This window comes from Pteropus alecto, unplaced genomic scaffold (assembly GCF_000325575.1).
Source record: "Pteropus alecto unplaced genomic scaffold, ASM32557v1 scaffold87, whole genome shotgun sequence".
Lineage (NCBI taxonomy): Eukaryota > Metazoa > Chordata > Mammalia > Chiroptera > Pteropodidae > Pteropus > Pteropus alecto.
In genome coordinates, this window is record NW_006443225.1 from 6,105,233 (window position 1) to 6,122,135 (window position 16,903).

The 16,903-nt window shown below is 37.3% G+C and overlaps 1 protein-coding gene across 2 annotated transcripts in view; it reads right to left on the reverse strand.

The window, feature by feature from the left end:
- Nucleotides 1-16,903, reverse strand: part of CA8 (carbonic anhydrase 8) — a 91,728-nt gene that overhangs the window by 41,234 nt on the left and 33,591 nt on the right. Inside the window, exon 4 of one of the 2 annotated variants that reach the window (XM_006923987.1) lies at nucleotides 6,376-6,471. The exons of the other annotated variant lie outside the window; for it this stretch is intronic. Within the exon in view, the coding sequence (XP_006924049.1) occupies nucleotides 6,376-6,471 (96 nt within the window). The remainder of the gene's footprint in view (nucleotides 1-6,375; nucleotides 6,472-16,903) is intronic. 2 annotated transcript variants of the gene reach the window in all.

Consider the following 16,903-nt stretch of genomic DNA (forward strand, 5'->3'; position numbering starts at 1 on the left):
CAAAAGAAACTTTGTAGGCCAGAAGGGATTGGCATGAAATATTCGAAGTGATGAGAAGTAAGGATCTACAACCAAGATTACTCTACCCAGCAAAGCTATCATTTAGAATCAAAGGACAGAAAAGATCTTCCCAGACAAGAAAAAGCAAAAGGAGTTCATCAGCACCAACCCAGTATTACAAGAAATGTCAGAAGGACTTCTTTAAGAAGAAGAAGGGGGGCGGGGAGAAAAGATTAAAAAATACGAATAATAAATTGGCAATAACTACTGATCTATCAACAATAAGTATAAATATAAATGGATTAAATGCTCCAACCAAAAGATAAGGTGGCTGAATAAATAAGAAAACAAGACCCTTTCATGTGCTGCCTACAAGAGACTTGCTTCAGGTCAAAAGACACACACAGACTGAAAGTAAAGAGAGGGAAAAAGATATTTCATAAAAATGAAAACAAACAAAAAAACTGGGGTACCAGATAAAATAGACCTTAAAACAAACTTATAACAAGAGAAAAGAAGGACCCAGTTATAGTATTTCTGGGTGTTTATCCAAAGAAATCCAAAACAGTACTTCAAAAGGACATTGCAAACATATATTCATTGCAGCATTATTTACGATAGCCAAAATATAGAGGGAACCTGGGTGTCGATCTATGGATGAATGGATAAAGAAGAAGTGGTACATCTATACAATGGAATATTAGCCATAAAAAAGAATGAAACCTTGCCACCTGCAACAACATGGATGGAAGTATAGGGTTTTGTGCTGAGTGGAGTAAGTCAGACAGAGAAAGACAAATGTCATAGGATTTCACTCACATGTTGAATCTAAAGAACAAAATAAACAAACAAAATAGAAATAAACTCATAGATACAGAGAACATTTTGATGGTTGCTAGATGGGTGGGGGTTTGGGGGCTGAAAAAGGAGAAAGGATTAAGAAGTACAAATTGATAGTTACAAAATAGTCATGGGGATGTAAAGTATAGCATAAGGAATATGGTCAATAATATAGCAACTGTGTATGGTGTCAGATGAGTAATAGATTTATCGGGATGATCGCTTCACAAGTATATAAATGTCTAATCACTATGTTGTACACCTGAAGCTAATATAATATTGTATGCCAACTATAACTGAAAAGTCAAAAAAAATCTTTAAAAAGTTATTACTTCAATATACTATAGATTATCAAAATATATTTGTATAATTTAAAACATTTTTATCAATTTTTTGTGAGTCCATTTTATTTGTACAATGCTGTTGTAAAATAGAAAGAATGTAGGGCCCTGCCTATGAAAAAGCCATGAAATAATTTGTGAGAAGATGATTCATTTAAAAATGTAAGGACTTGTTTTTAAATTCTATGACACTTGTTATATTTTCAAGAAACTAATTTAAAAATATTAAAAGGCTAAAACTTGCTACATTCAAACATCAACAAATATCTTAGGGGTATCGATAATAGAAAAATTTTGTAATTAATAATATTATTGAAATATATGGCACCCCCCAAAAAAAGCAAGTTTCAAAAGGCCCATTATCCAACTTTCTTTGGAAAATTAAATTACTAAAGACCACTATGCTAACATCACTTCTCTAATCCCAGATTATCCAAAAGGTGCCTTGGAACCACACAGAGTGGAAGAATGTTTTTCTGAGTCTGACTGGTGACATTAAATCGATGTGTGACTATAAACAATGACTTGACCTCTCCAGCCCTTGATTTCCCTTCTGTAAGATAGGAGAGGAGGAAGCCTAAAATTTTCAGGGTCTCTATTTAACCTCTAAATCATTTATCACGTAGATGGTAAGACAAAGTTAAAAAAATTCACCTTAAAAACTAGATTAAATGTTTACCTTTGGAAGCATGTGATCCACTTTTGTACATTTCACTAAATTTATATAATATCTTTTGCCCACTACAGAGCTCAAATCCAAACTTTATATTTGGATTTGGTAGACTGTATCTACCAAGTCTTTGCCAGTCTTATTTTATCAATGTTTTCTATAAGGCACTTCAAATTATGTGAGAGTGAAAATTTTACCAATGAAGAACTAAAGGGATATATTACATGATTATATTACTGAATTTTCTTAGATTTTTCAATAAGTCAAAGTCCAAGAACATTTCTGAAATTCTTTTTTATTAATAAAATGTCTGCTTTCAGAAGACATTTTCTAAACCATTTCTCTAAAGATCCTGAATGCAACTCCGAGGAAAACTTTTAATAAGTAAATGCACTAATTTCTATCAATGAATATGGCTGCTCTCTCATGACCCACAAAGATCAAGTTTTTTTACTTTTAAATTAGCAGTGTTCTCTTTATATGTTTCATGTCACCTCTAAGTCATAAAATTCAGAGAGAACAAAAAATATTCTGGGTTCCAGTTTCAGATGGTGGTATAGGAAGATCCTGAGCTCACCTCATCCCCCAAACACAAGGAATCTACAACTACATGTGGAATAATTCCCTCTGAAGGGTACCTGGAAACTGAATAAACAGCCTCCACAATAAGGGACAGCACTGAGAAGGGTAGGAGAGGCAGAAATATGGCTCCACTACGAGAAAACCACACATTAGCCGAGGCATTTCACGGTCAGGAGGGATCTCGAGGGCACGAAACTTTTCACTGAAGAACCAAGTTTTCAAGCCCCACTCAGGCACAGGATCCTGTACAAGAGAGACAAGCCCCCAAAACACCTGTCCTTGAAAATCAATGACTAATACATCCAGGAAAACTGTAGAACTGCAGAGAAAGAAAAACCCTCTCCTAAAGGGCTCACACAGACTCACTCCACCCAGAAATTAGCTCAAAAACACCAGACAGCAAAGCACATAAACGACAGGTGAAGGAGTCCAGCTTATTAATCAGAAAGTGCCTTCAAGAGAAACAGGAGGCAGTTGAGACTTTCTCTGGGGACTGGGACACTGGTGGAAGCCATTTTCGCAATCTTGTTCTGCCATGTTCACTCAGCACTAGTGAGTGCCATTTTGGAATCCCCCTGCCAGCCTGCTAGAGCCAGGGATACACCCTCTGACAGTTCTGCCCACCAGTATGACTCAGCCAGATCTGCAGCTGGCTGGGTGATAACCCCACCCACCAGTGCTCCCCCAGAAATTGCCACCCTGTTACAACAGAAGGGCACATGCAGCCCACGCAGGAGACACCCCTGGAGCACCTGACTCTGGTGGCCAGAAGCAGATTGCCCTACTGGGCCCCACAGGACATCTCCTACACAAGGCTACATCTTTAAGACCAGGAAATAAATGAAATAGCAACTAAAAATAAAAAATAAAAAATATCAGTGAAACTAAAAGCTGGTTCTTTAAAATGATAAAATTGATAAACTCTCACCTAGACTCAAGAATAAAAAAGAGAAAGGGCCCAAATAGATAAAATCAGAAATGAAAGAGAAGTTACAACTAATACCACAGAAATACAAAGGATTATCAACAAATACTTCAATTATACACTAACAAAATGGACAACCTAGAAGAAACTAATAGATTTCTAGAAACATACAATCTTCCAAGGCTGAATCATGAAGAAACAGAAAATCTAAATGGCATGATTACTAATCATGATTGAATCAGCAATGAAAAAACTTCCAACAAACAAAAATCCAGGACCAGACAGCTTCACTGGTGAATAAATTCTACCCAACATTTAAAGAGTTAATACCTATCTTTCTCATCTACTCCAAAAAATTGAAGAGGTAGGAAAACTTCTGAACTCATTCTACAAAGAAAGTATTAACCTGACACCAAACTAGACAAAGCACTACAAAAAAAGAATATTGTAGGCCAATATCCCTGATGAACACAGATGCAAAAATCCTCAACAATATATTAAAAGGATCATAAACCATGATCAAGTGAGATTTACTTCAGGGATATAAGGATGGTTATATCTGCAAATAAACAATATGATACACCATATTAACAAAGGATAAAAATTATATGATCCTCTCAATAGATTCAGAAAAAGCATTTGACAAAATTCAACATCCATTTATTATAGAAACTCTCAACAAACTGGATATAGAAAAATCTCAACATCAAAAAGACCATATATGACAAATCCACAGCTAAAATCATACTCAATGGTAAAGAGCTAAAAGCTTTTCTTCAAAGATCAGAAACAAGACAAGGATGTCCACTTTTGCCACTTTCATTCAACGAGGCACTGGAAGTCCTAGCCACAGCAATCAGACAAGAAGAAGAAATAAATGGCATCCAAAATGTAAAGGAAGAAGTAAAACTGTCCCTATTTGCAGAAGACATGATACTAAATATAGAAAATCCTAAAGACTCCGCCAAAAAACTATTTGAACTAATAAATGAATTTAGAAAAGTTGTAGGATATAAATATACAGAAATCTGTTGCATTGCTATACACTAATAACAGGCTACCAGAAATAGAAATTTAAAAAACAATTCCATTTACAATTGCATCAGAAAGAATAAAATACCTAGAAATGAATTTATCTGAGGAAATGAAAGACCTGTACTCAGAAAACTATAAAATATTGATGAAAGAAATTGAAAATGACACAAACAAATGAAAAGATATACCGTGCCCACGAATTGGAAGAATTAATATTGTTAAAATGTCCATACTACCTGTGGCACATTACAGATTCAATACAATCTCTATTAAGATGCCAATGGCATTTTTCACAGACCTAGAACAAATAATCCTAAAATATGTATGGAATTACAAAAGATCCTAAATACCCAAAGCAATCTCGAGAAAGAACAAAGCTGGAAGTATCATGCTTCCTGATTTCAAACTATACTACAAAGCTATAGTAATCAAAGCAGTATGATAATGGCACAAAAACAGACACGTAGATCAATGGAGCAGAACAGTGAGTCAAGAAATAAATCCACACTTGTATGGTCAGTTAACCTATGAAGCAAGAAAATTAAACGGGGAAAAGACAATAAACAGTGTTGGGAAAACTGGACAGTTACAGGCAAAAGAATGAAATGGGAAAACTTTTTTGCACCATATACAAAAATAAACTCAAAATGTATTAAAGACTTAAAAGTAAGAAGCGAAACCATAAAACTGCTAGAAGAAAACATATACAATAAACTCTTTGGCATCAGTCTCAGAAACAACTTTTTTGGATCTGTCTCCTCAGGCAAGGGCAAAAAAGCAAAAACTAAACAAATGGAACCACATCGAATAAAAAGTTTTTGCACAGTGAAGGAAGCCATCAATGAAACAAAGAGGCAACCTACTGAATGGGAGAAATATTTGCAAATGATATATCTGATAAAGGGTTAATGTCTAATATGTGTAAAAAACTCATATAACACAATATCAAAAAACAATCTGATTGAAAAATGGACGGAGGATCTAAATAGACATTTTTCCAAAGAAGACATATAGATGGTCAACAGGCACACAAAAAGATGCTCAACATTGCTAATCATCAGGCAAATGAAAATCAAAACCACAATGAGATATCATCTCACACCTGTCTGAATAGCCATTACCAAAAAGACAACAAATAGCAAGTGTTGATAAGAATGTGGAAAAAAGGGAACCCTCGTACACTGTTGGTGGGACTGTAAGTTGGTGTAGCCACTATGGAAAGCAGTATGGAGTATATTTTTTCCTCAAAAAATTAAAAAATATAACTACCATATGATCCAGTAATTCTGCTTCTGGGTATTTATCCAAAGAGAGTGAAAACACTAATTCTAAAAGATATGCACACCTATGTTTATTGCAGCATTATTTACAGTAGCCAAGATATGGAAGCAAAGTAAGTGTCTACAGATAGATGAATGAACAAAGAAGATGTGATACACACACACACGTGGCATATTACTCAGCCATAAAAAAGAATGAATTCTCATCATTGGCGACGACCTGGATAGACCTAGAGGGTATTACACTGTGAAACAAGTAAGACAGAGAAAGACAAATACTATATGATTTTACTTATATGTGGAATCTGAAAAACAAAACAGACCAACAAACAAATCGACAAACTGACTCACAGAGAACGAACTGATGGTTGCCAAAGGGGAATGGGTGAAATAGGTGACGGGATTAAGAAGTACAGTTATAAGATAAATAAATCACGGGGGTGCAATGTAAAGCACAGGAAATATAGACAATAATATTGTAAAAACTTTGTATGGTTACAGATAGTTACTAGACTTAGCATGATGATCATTTTGTAAGTATATAAATTACAAATCACTGCTGTTACACCTAAAACTAATATGTTGTATGTCAACTATACTTCGATAAAAAATAAAATATGTTGCTTTCAAAAATATATATATTCTGCAGAATGAATTAGAAGTAGGCATCTGAACTATAAACAATCATAGGAGACCATTTACCTGAACAAACAAAGCAATGATGGCAATTCCATGCGGCTTTCCCACAGCCTCATCGATGCTTCCGAACAGAGTGGAGTTCCAGTGGATCAGATGGAGCTGGGTGAGCAAACATAGACAGGCCGCCTCTTTACTTACTGTACTTCTATTCAGAAAAACAGAGCTATATCAACTTTCCTTACCCAGATTTATATAGTATATAAAGAGTATTCCAAACAGACACAAATGGACTGCTGCTTTAACACAGGTTCTCTGTAGGCATTCTTCCTTCTTATTTCTGACCAGAAGCAATGCTTCGTGGATTGCTGCCTCTGAAGTTCTGTTTTAGTCCTAATCAGGACCACATCTCAGGGAACTGGCAGATTTCACATTGATTTAGTTGCCTTTCCTTAAATGTCACCCCCCATGGATCTCAATGGAGCAAAATTCTGGGTCTGGACACAAACACTAAAATTCACTCAAAAGATTAGTACCTGTAGTATTTCCATCAAGAATAAGACAAAGCGGTCTCAAATTAAGGTAAATTATTTCAACTTTGTAAGAATATCCAAAGATAAGCTTCTATTAAGAAAAAAAAAAATGCTGCATCTTTTTAAAGGCATGGTAAAATAACGAATGCTGATATGGAGCTCTAAAAAAAAGGCCATTTCCTGCACTGGAGATAAAATTTTATCTGTGAAGGAATGACAAACAATGCTTAGAGGACTCTCTCACTCTTGGCCTCTAAAGCTACAGCTTTCAAGTTTATTGAGAATACGCACTTGTTTCTACAGCCCTGATAAAACACTTGCAAGAAGCCAAATTCAATTCCTTGGTTGAAATGAAATTAAATGGCCACTGAGATTCTTAGTATAACAGTAGCTAGGTAAACCTTCTGCCTAAACTATTATCTTCACCACTATAGCTTTTAATCAAGTTATAATTACTTACCACCTTAAAACACTGCCTCATTTAAAAATTAGCTGTAATCCAAAAAGACATAGCTAAAATTAAATCACCGTGTCATTTCAGTATCCATATTAAAATATTATGGAAAATTATCATGAGGATTAGCCACAAATTTGATTTTTTCCTAAGGCTAAATTTGTCCGAGAATTTGAGATTATAAAGCTGACCACTAGAGGGAGGTAATGAAATCCTCCGCCCATACAGTGTAGAAATGGTAACGTAGGAAAAGACTATACCCAAGGCCACGTTGTCAGGCTATGACAATAAACATAACTGTCTAGGTACTGTCTTTAAGACCGGCCAATAAACGTAACTGTCTAGGTACTGTCTTTAAGAAAACAATGCTTTATAACCTTTCAGTTAATAATGAAAGACAGACCAATTTTAATCTTTCCGTTTCCGGCTTCAACAATAGCAAGGAGTCCCAGTGGTGCAGATAAGTGTACAGTTGGTATAGATAAAAACTGATTGCCTTAATTAAATCAACAAAGAAGGCCCAAGGTTAAAATCTATTTTTATTTGAAAAATTACAAAGTTCAAATCAACATTTTTACTTACTTCTCAGAGCAACATTATGGAGTATTTTTTCTGATTCGAAGCAAATAAACCAAAAAAGCATGGTCTTTTTTTTCCCCACCCCTCACAATTCAGCAATATCATCACTCACACCAGTTCTTCAAAAGCTGCTTCACATTTTTTATGGGTTTAAAAAATTGAGGGTACTCACTCTGTAAAGAGATGCTGCACGCGGTGACTCCATTTCAAAGGGTAGAGCACAGAAGAGTAACTTTAGAGTGGAGAAACCTCACACACACTATCTGAAGCAGGTGATCAAGGTCAACACCAACAGTTTACCAGCCATGTTGACAGCAGGCACCCTTGATGCGATGTGATGAAAATGACACTTTGCCTCTGTGGTCTTCCTCCCAACAACCCGTAACCCAGGCAAATCACGAGAAAACCATTAGACAGCTCTCAGGAGGGGAGCATTCTACAAAATACTTGACCAGTACTCCTGAAAACTGTCAAGGTCATCAAAAACAAAGGAAGCCTGAGAAAATGTCACAGCCAAGAGGAGCCTAGGGACACATGAGAACTAAACGTAATATGGTATCACAGGGAGATCTTGGAACAGAAAAAGGACATTAGTTTAAAGAAAACTGATTAAAATAAGGACTTATGTAGAGATTTTGGTTCACTATTTATAATAAATGTAACATGCTAATGTAAGATGTTAATAAAGTAGAAACAGGGTATGGGTTATACAGAAACTCTGTACTATCGCCGCAATTTTCCTGTAGATCTAAAAAAAACTCTAAAAAATACAGTCTGTTAAAAAAAAAAAGAAAAGAAAGAAAAAGAAAAGAAAAATTAAGGGAAAATGCTGGCACTTCGGCCAACCCAAGCTAAAAAGGATAAAGGAAGATTGATCGCCATGACCCTGTGCGAGCAGCACAATAACACAAAACGAAAATAGCACGAGCACTTCTGCCACCGTCTGGGTCGGAAATAATCACGTCAGACTTGGAGGACAGAAGAGAGTCTTCCCTCACAGTCAACAAGGATCCCAAGCTTGGAAAACAAAGCTCTGTCCTAGTGCTGACTGAGAATCCCTCTTCCCTTAGAGGCTCTTTCTCTCATTTTAAGACAAAACAAAATATCATCGGAGATCCCCTTTCCAAACCATTTGAGGATGGTTGATTCAAGTACCAAGCAAATTTCCAACATATCCTGGAAATCGGCTGTAACCTAGTATGAATGAGTAGTAACTTAGATGCACAATCCACAAACCTAACACTCCACGTTTTATTGCCCCTCAGCTTTAGCTCTCCTGGTGCTCCCGGACCCTTCCTCACTCCACCTGTATTAGGTGCTAGCGCTTCCATAACAAAGTACCGTAGACTGGGTGGTGTAAACAACAGATATTTAGTTTCTCACAGTTCAACGCTGGACCCAAGATCAAGGTGTCAGCGAATTTGGTTCCTTCTGAGGCCTCTCCCCTTAGTTTGTAGATTGCTGCCTTCCCCCTGTGCCCTCACATCATCTTTCATCTGTGCATGTCTGTGTCCACATTTCCTCTTCCTACAAAGACGCCAGTCATACTTGATGAGGGCCTGCCCTAATGACCTCATGTCAGCCTAATTACCTCTGTAAAGACCCTGTCCCCAAATATGGTCACATTCTGAAGTACTAGGAGTTAAGACTTCAACATATGAATGGGGGGGGGACACAATTCGGCCCATAACATCATTTATCTCACCCTTTCCCCACCTAAATGAAGTTTTTTGAGATCTCAAAAGCTTGAATTGTTCATATCAGCTTCTGTTCTCCCATAGCCCCTTCTTTATCCCTATCTTCTTATATTCTGCCATATATTAGTGTCGTTTGCTCCATAAAGCAAAGTCATAGAGACAGGGAAACTATCAGCACACGTGAAGGACACGAGTACCTTTGTGGGTGGCTACAAGGTACATGACTCTGGCAGTAATGTGAAAGTTGAGGCTGGAAAATTAGAGGGGTTCAGACTGTACAGAGCTTTAAATTTCACCATAACTATGTTTTTGGAAATACTAAGGCAATAGGTTATTGCAGCAAATATTATTACTTATGCATCTTTAAATCAAACCAACTCCCCTATACCAATGTCTTACCTTCAAAGGTCCTTTGAAGGATGGACTGGAAGTGGTAGACATGGGAGGCTGGAAGATAAGTTAGGAAGCTACCACATAAGTTCCAGCTAAAAACTTATGATAGGGATGTGGGATGGTTAATTTTATGTGCCAACGCGGCTATGGCGCCCAGATGTTTGGTCAAACACCACTCTAGATACTGCCGTGAAGGTAATTTTTAGATATGATAACATTGCAATCAGTAGATTTGAGTAAAGCAGATTAGCCTTCATAATACGGATGGGCCTCGTCTAATTAGTTAAAGGCCTCACAAATGAAGACTGAGGTCCCCCAAAGCAGAAGCAATTCTAACTCCAGATTATAACATAAAAATTCTACCTGAGTTTTCAGCCTCTGGTCTGCCCTGCAGATTTGGGACTTGTCGGTTCCCACAATCACATGAGCTACTACCTTAAAATAAACCTTAATTCATCTTGACAGATGATAGATAGATAGATAGATAGATAGATAGATAGATAGATAGATAGATAGATAGATAGATAGATAATATTCTATTTCTCTGGAGAAACCTGACTAATACAGGTTGTGCAAACAAACCAAAAAAAAGTATGAAGAACCTGAACAAGAATACTAGTACGAGGAATGAAGACAAAGGGCTCTAACAATTAAAGTGACAATATCTGGAATTTATTCTCCTAAGACTATAAACACGGTTTCTTTGGAGAAGGGAAATGGGGACATAACGATCCGCTGAGGATCAGAAAGAACATATTAGAACTTCTACTCGTATTTTATCCAATGCCTTTTTTATTTCAATTTTTCTATATCTCACCAAATGGATTTAATAATACATATTAGTTGGTGAATGTGATTTATTAATAAATATGCATATATTAAAGATATGTGCTCCAAAATTTCTTTAGAAACAAATGGTTCGAATGGAAAGGCATATGATACTAAGAATAGCATGTGATAATAAAAATATAGAAAATGAAGAAGTGGCCCACTGAGTCCAAGGGAGGCTTTAAAAAGGTCCAAGCAGACAGTTCTTATCAGTCGAGGGAGTCTTGGGACTAGCTTTAAGCCTGACCGTGAGATGGCTCTGGGGCGTGCCTGGTCTACAGCAGAGTACAAAATGGAGACGCAGGAGCACGGCACACCTTTGCAACTCACTGATAAATTCTTAGAGGCAACGTGCTCTCATAGGAGACCTCTGAGCTAAACATCACAAATCTTAGACTCTTGTTTTAGCTCCACATCTCTTTAGCTCTGTGAACGTCACAAGGCACTAACTTCTTTGAGCACCGGTCTCTCTAACATCAAGGACAGCTACATCTTAAAAGCTTGGCTTCTTCACATCTGTCATCTCATTGTACTCTCTTTATTTCTACATTATTATCACATTTCATTGTCATTAGCATTAGTCTTATGTAGCCAACAAAGGCACAGAAACAGAGTGACGGATTTTGAGAATGGAGAGCTGCTCACCAGTTTACAGAGAAGGCCAAGTACATAAATGTCTAAGGAGTGTAGAGGTTAGATCGCATTATTACTACATCTGCTGCCTACACTCAGGCAGTCCCACCCCACTCTGTCACTTCGCTCTTTCAGGGCCCATTGGACTAACGATGACCCCAGGCAGGATTCAGCCTCATTAAGGCCTTCTGGAACCCAGACCTTCTTCGCCTTGTAAGCAGGTGGCAGAGGGCTGCTCTTTCAGTTTGAACCCAAACTCCTACCGTGGCCATCAACAACCATAGTTGAAAAAAAGGGAGACAAGAATGCTTCCTCAACTGAAACAATGGGCAATTCTCCAGTCTCCCTTCACTGATTCTCCCTCAAAAGGCAGAAGGTTTTGGCTTCCTCCCAATTTAGGTATGTCGGAGTAGAGGAAAGTGGTTTTTATAACAATTAAAGCTGAATCTCTCCTCACTTCTTACTGTTCTTCCCCTGAGCTCCACCACTCCCCAGCCGCCGAGAGCTCAATGTATGTGGATGGATGTGGCCCCGTGTGTATTTATGTATTACAAAGGAATAAAAAAAGCAAAGGTACGTTATTACTATATCAACATCATGACCATCATTCCTTCCCATCAAAAAATCTGACCATGGGATTACAACTATAAACGTCCTTTTATAGTTTTAGAGAAAAGCCTTAACTGAGCCTCCACCACAGGGCTCCCACATTCAAATTGCCTGCAATCGATTGCACCGCTCTGCCACCAGTACCTGCTAAACGTTAATCTTAATGTACTTACCTCACGGCCGAAGATAAATTTGTCCAAAGTTATGAAATTGTGACAAGCCGTAGCCTTATAATCATTTATTTGTCACCAAGAAAAATAAGTTTGAAGATTTCATGGCAACCTAACAGAAAGCTATCTTCAAGATAAATGAGGTTTATTATTAACATAAATAACATGACAGCATTAAAGTACAAAAGAATGAATCACGAGGAATGGAAAAAGCAGTAAAAACTGAAAAGGCAATTATGACACAAATTTCTTTCCCCAGCTCCGTGCACTCACACGAGTTCTGTGAAGTCTCCCATTTTCAAGTGCTTAATGAACATTTCCTTTCAAATGGCTTCATATCACCTTAAGCTAAATATTTCTAGGACTGATATCAATTCCCTCAACAACAACAACAACAACAAAGGCGTCCTCTCACTGTCTCTTGAAGGAGTGCCCCACCTCACAGGCTTGAGACTTTGAACACTTACCCTTTATCGCCCACTCACCAAAGCCTTTCCTGGCCCCTAATTGTTTGCATTACGAAGCCCAACTAATCTCTTCTTAATGCAGCTTTCACTACATTTTCTCTTTTAAAAAATGTCTAATTTCCTTTTTTTTTTCTCCTATCTATATCAGGCTTAAGTTTCTCTAACTCCATCCTAACTATCCCTAAAATACTCAAATCTAGTGTGTCTCCTGCCCCTCACAGCAGCCCCCCAGTCATCACGTGGAACGCCATTCCACACCCTGTCCTGCCACTTATCCTAGCTCTACCTATCCTCGTAGGTTGTGATGGGCATTTGACAGACAGAGAGATAGACTGGAAAGGGAGATGATGGAGAGGAGACAGAGATACAACTTGAACCAATAGAAGTGAAGGAAAAGGGATAACTGGAGTTTCCCTCCTAAATCACTTACCAAAAGTAAGATGAGCTGAGTTTTAGATTAGTTGAAAGTTACATCAGAACCATCAAACTGGTCTCCCATAAGAAAGAGATGCAGATCTAGAACTACCTTAAGAAGGAGGGGCTAAAGGTACAGGTTGCAGATACCCCTGAATATCTGCAGAGAGCCTTATAGAGCCAGTTCACTCATGGACCAAGTCACAAAAGAAACTGAAGGGCAAGGACTGAGCTTTGAGACGTGGTGGCATGAGGAAAAGGGAAACATCCAATATGCAGGAAGAAACCAAGAAAATTCCCAAGTCCTGTTAGGACGAAAGAGAGAAGACTCTAAAAGAAAGTGTAGTCAACAGTGTCAAGGCTACAATAGCTACCAAGAAACAAAAACAAATGAGGACAAAAAGAGATTTGGGATTTTTTTAAAGATTACTGAGAAGGCAGCTGCAATCCAAGGAAGCAACAGAGGCAGAACGTAAATGTATTAGAATAGAACGAGTGGAGCAAGGTGGGCAGTGAAATCAGAAAACAGATATCAAAAGGTAGCTGGAGTGAGCGCTAAGTGTTTTTTTTGTTTGTTTGTTTGTTTTTAATAAGAAGAATCAGTATGCTTGATTTGAGCAAAATTCATCTTTTGCTTTTAGTATTTTTTAATACTTTAATGGGAAAAAGTAAAACCTGAAAGAATCACAGGCTGCTATCAATTCTGATGTCAGAAGTACTCGATGCACCTATGAACTCAGGTGTAACTGAACCTGAAACCGTTTTTCTGCCAAACTATAGTCATCGAGAATTTCCCTCTGAGCAAGGCAACTATATATAGGACATATTCACAGAGGAAAAGAAGTCATCAAGAGCAGATCCTGGTTTCTGTGTCCTGACTCTGCTCAATTCCTTTCTTCGGTCCCAAAGAAACTCAACTATGGGGAGTTGTAAAAAATCCAGCTAGATTTTGAATTTCAGAAGCCACGTATCTCATCTTACCCATTCTATATTGAACTCCAAATAGTCATTCCCAGAGCACTCAGAAAGAACTAAAAAAAAAAAAAAATTAGAAAAAGGAATAAAAAAGTTAATGTCTCAAAGACACTTATGATACAGGGAGTTGAAAGAAAGATGATATTAAGCATTGAACTTTTTTAAAAAAGAATAGAAAACAAAGTGAAATGTTTGAGTAACAAACTGGGAGGGAGCATTAAATAATTGAAAAACAGCAGAGAAAGCACCCTTTCCAGACCCACTCTTAATTGTATGAAGCAGCCATTCATCTGCAGATAAATTGAGATTTAGTGTATATTATTTTCAGGTGCTGCTGCACTTTAAGATGTCATTGTCAATATATTATGCAGCTATTATTCGGTGAAGGACGTTCAAGGTGTAGACAGATATAATAGTGACAAAGTGCTGTAAAGCATGAAATGGAAAATAAATTATTGAAATTCTATCTCTAACTGTCACCTACTTGTTATGTTTGCCTAAACTTAATTATGTATCTTCTTATATAGGTAAAAAAGAAGTAGGAGGATGTGTTGGAGCATTTCAGAGCAACTTCACCCATTAATATATTAGTATCAAAAGGTATTTATAGTGTTTTAGGGTTCAGAGTCCTCAATTAAAAAGGCACCAGTTCTATGTAATTTACAAAAGGATTTTTTTCAGAGCAGTATGATTTCCACTTTGAATGCTAATTTCCTTCTGTTGACTTTGACATTGCTGCCCTCTTAGGAAAGGGCATACTAATATTGTTAGGGCTCTTCTCCCCCAAAGTGAAGCTTCTTTTATAAAGGAAATTTGCTACAAAAGGTTGGAAAAGGGTTGTTGGAGCAATCATGTTGATAAAAGAAAAAAAATGGATTTTGAAATAGTTTATGTTTAATGAAAGATCAGAAGCTATTAGAACTGATTCTCTGGCATCGGATTCTTAGTTTTCCAAGAAATACCCCTCTCTTATTGTCTAAAATAAAAAACCTAATTTGTGGGTTATGGCTGCAATTAATCGTTGCTGTAATTTAAATTCTCTATATTTCAGTTTTTATTCTATAAAATAAAGAAGGTAGAGATGGTCAAAAGGTCTTGGTGTTAGAGAATCTAAGTCAGGTGTAGATTGCACGTGTTCACTTTGTACAGTGATCGGTGAATACTGCCTGCATTCTCGCCCCACTCTGCCCCCAAATGAGGAACAACTTTGACAAAACAGTTGTGAAATAATGTCAGCATCTATCAAAACATTTATTGAGCCCCAATAATATCTAGAGTTGTAGTATTCACTGCTTTCAACACTGGAAATACAAAGACCTCAAATCTTTTTATAAAAGAATCTAGGGTGTGAATAAATAAAAATATAAAATTGACTGTTCAGAGGATAAAAAAAAAGTTGCATGTAAAGGGTTAATGTGAAATATAAATGATATAAGGTATCCTGGGTATTTCTATTTTGTTTAATAGATAAATATAGCTTTGATGCTATATTCTCCACTAGGTACTATTCTTTGCAAACATTACCTCACTCAGTCTTCATTATCATCTTTATAATGCTAGATGCTACGACTGTCACCAACAGCCCATCTTAACAAGAAAAAAATGGAAGCACAGGTGAAGTAGACTGCCCTATGTTGCACAGCTAACAAGTGACAGAGCCAGCATGTGAACCGAGCGGTCTGACTCTTCCACCTCTATGCCAGCTCTCTCCTTCAAAGAGGGAGGATAGGGAAGATAGAAGACTGATCAGGGTAGAATTCAGTGTGAATGTTCACACAAAGCGTGGAGGAATGGCAACCATTATTCTCTGTGAGACGAGGAAAATCAGGGGAAAGAAATGGAGAGTGTGAAACCCAAGAAATAGCTAGTAATCCAGTCAGGCTGTGCCCAACACCAACAGCACACAATGCCGAGGTGCACACCTGGTGTGAATGAACACTCTTATGATCTGGGAAAATTACCTGAGCTCGCAGAGTCTCAGCTGTAAACGATGGATCGCACTACCAAATGTGTAAGGCCACGACAAGGGCAAGAGGTATTATCTGGAAAGCTCCTGGTAAATATCAAGTAAGAGCTGACTAGAGGCAATCAGAGTGGGGAGAAGCGGTAGACGCCAACGAAAGCTAGGCAGGGCTGTATTCGAAGACCATGGTCTTAAGTGAAATAAGTCGGACAAAGAAAAACAAAACCCCTATGATTTCACTTATATGTGGAATCAAAAAACAAAACAAAACAAACGAACAAAATGAAACATAAACAAACTCAGATACAGAGAACAAACTGATTGCCAGAAGGGAGAGGATAGGGGCATGGGCAGAAAAGGGGGAGGGAATTAAGAAATGCAAACTTCCAGTTATAAAATAAGTCACAGGGATGAAATGTATACCATAGGGAATATAGTCAATAATATCATAATAACTATGTACGATGACTAGACTTATCGTGATCACTTTGTAAGGCATATTAAATAAGGCGTATTAAATGTTGAATCACTATGTTGTACAACTATGTTGTATGTCAAGTACAATTTTAAAAAAATAAATGAAAAAGAAATAAAAGTAAAGAGCACGGTCTTTGAAAATAAAATGCTCATCTACCTTCAGTTAGTTATGTTCTCATTATGCTGCCTGAACTCACCTATTTGTTCTCTTAAGGTTTAAAGGTAACTAACAATGCTTTCCACTATAAAAAGCCAGATCGCTTCCATCAGAGTCACAAATTCAGATGCTTCCAGGAACTAAGCTGATAAATGAGAGGACGTATGAAACGAAGTAGGGAGGAGAGCTGTGAAAACCCCAAATCAGCGCCCTGCCCAAAGGTGATTAAACTCCAAAATTTAAAA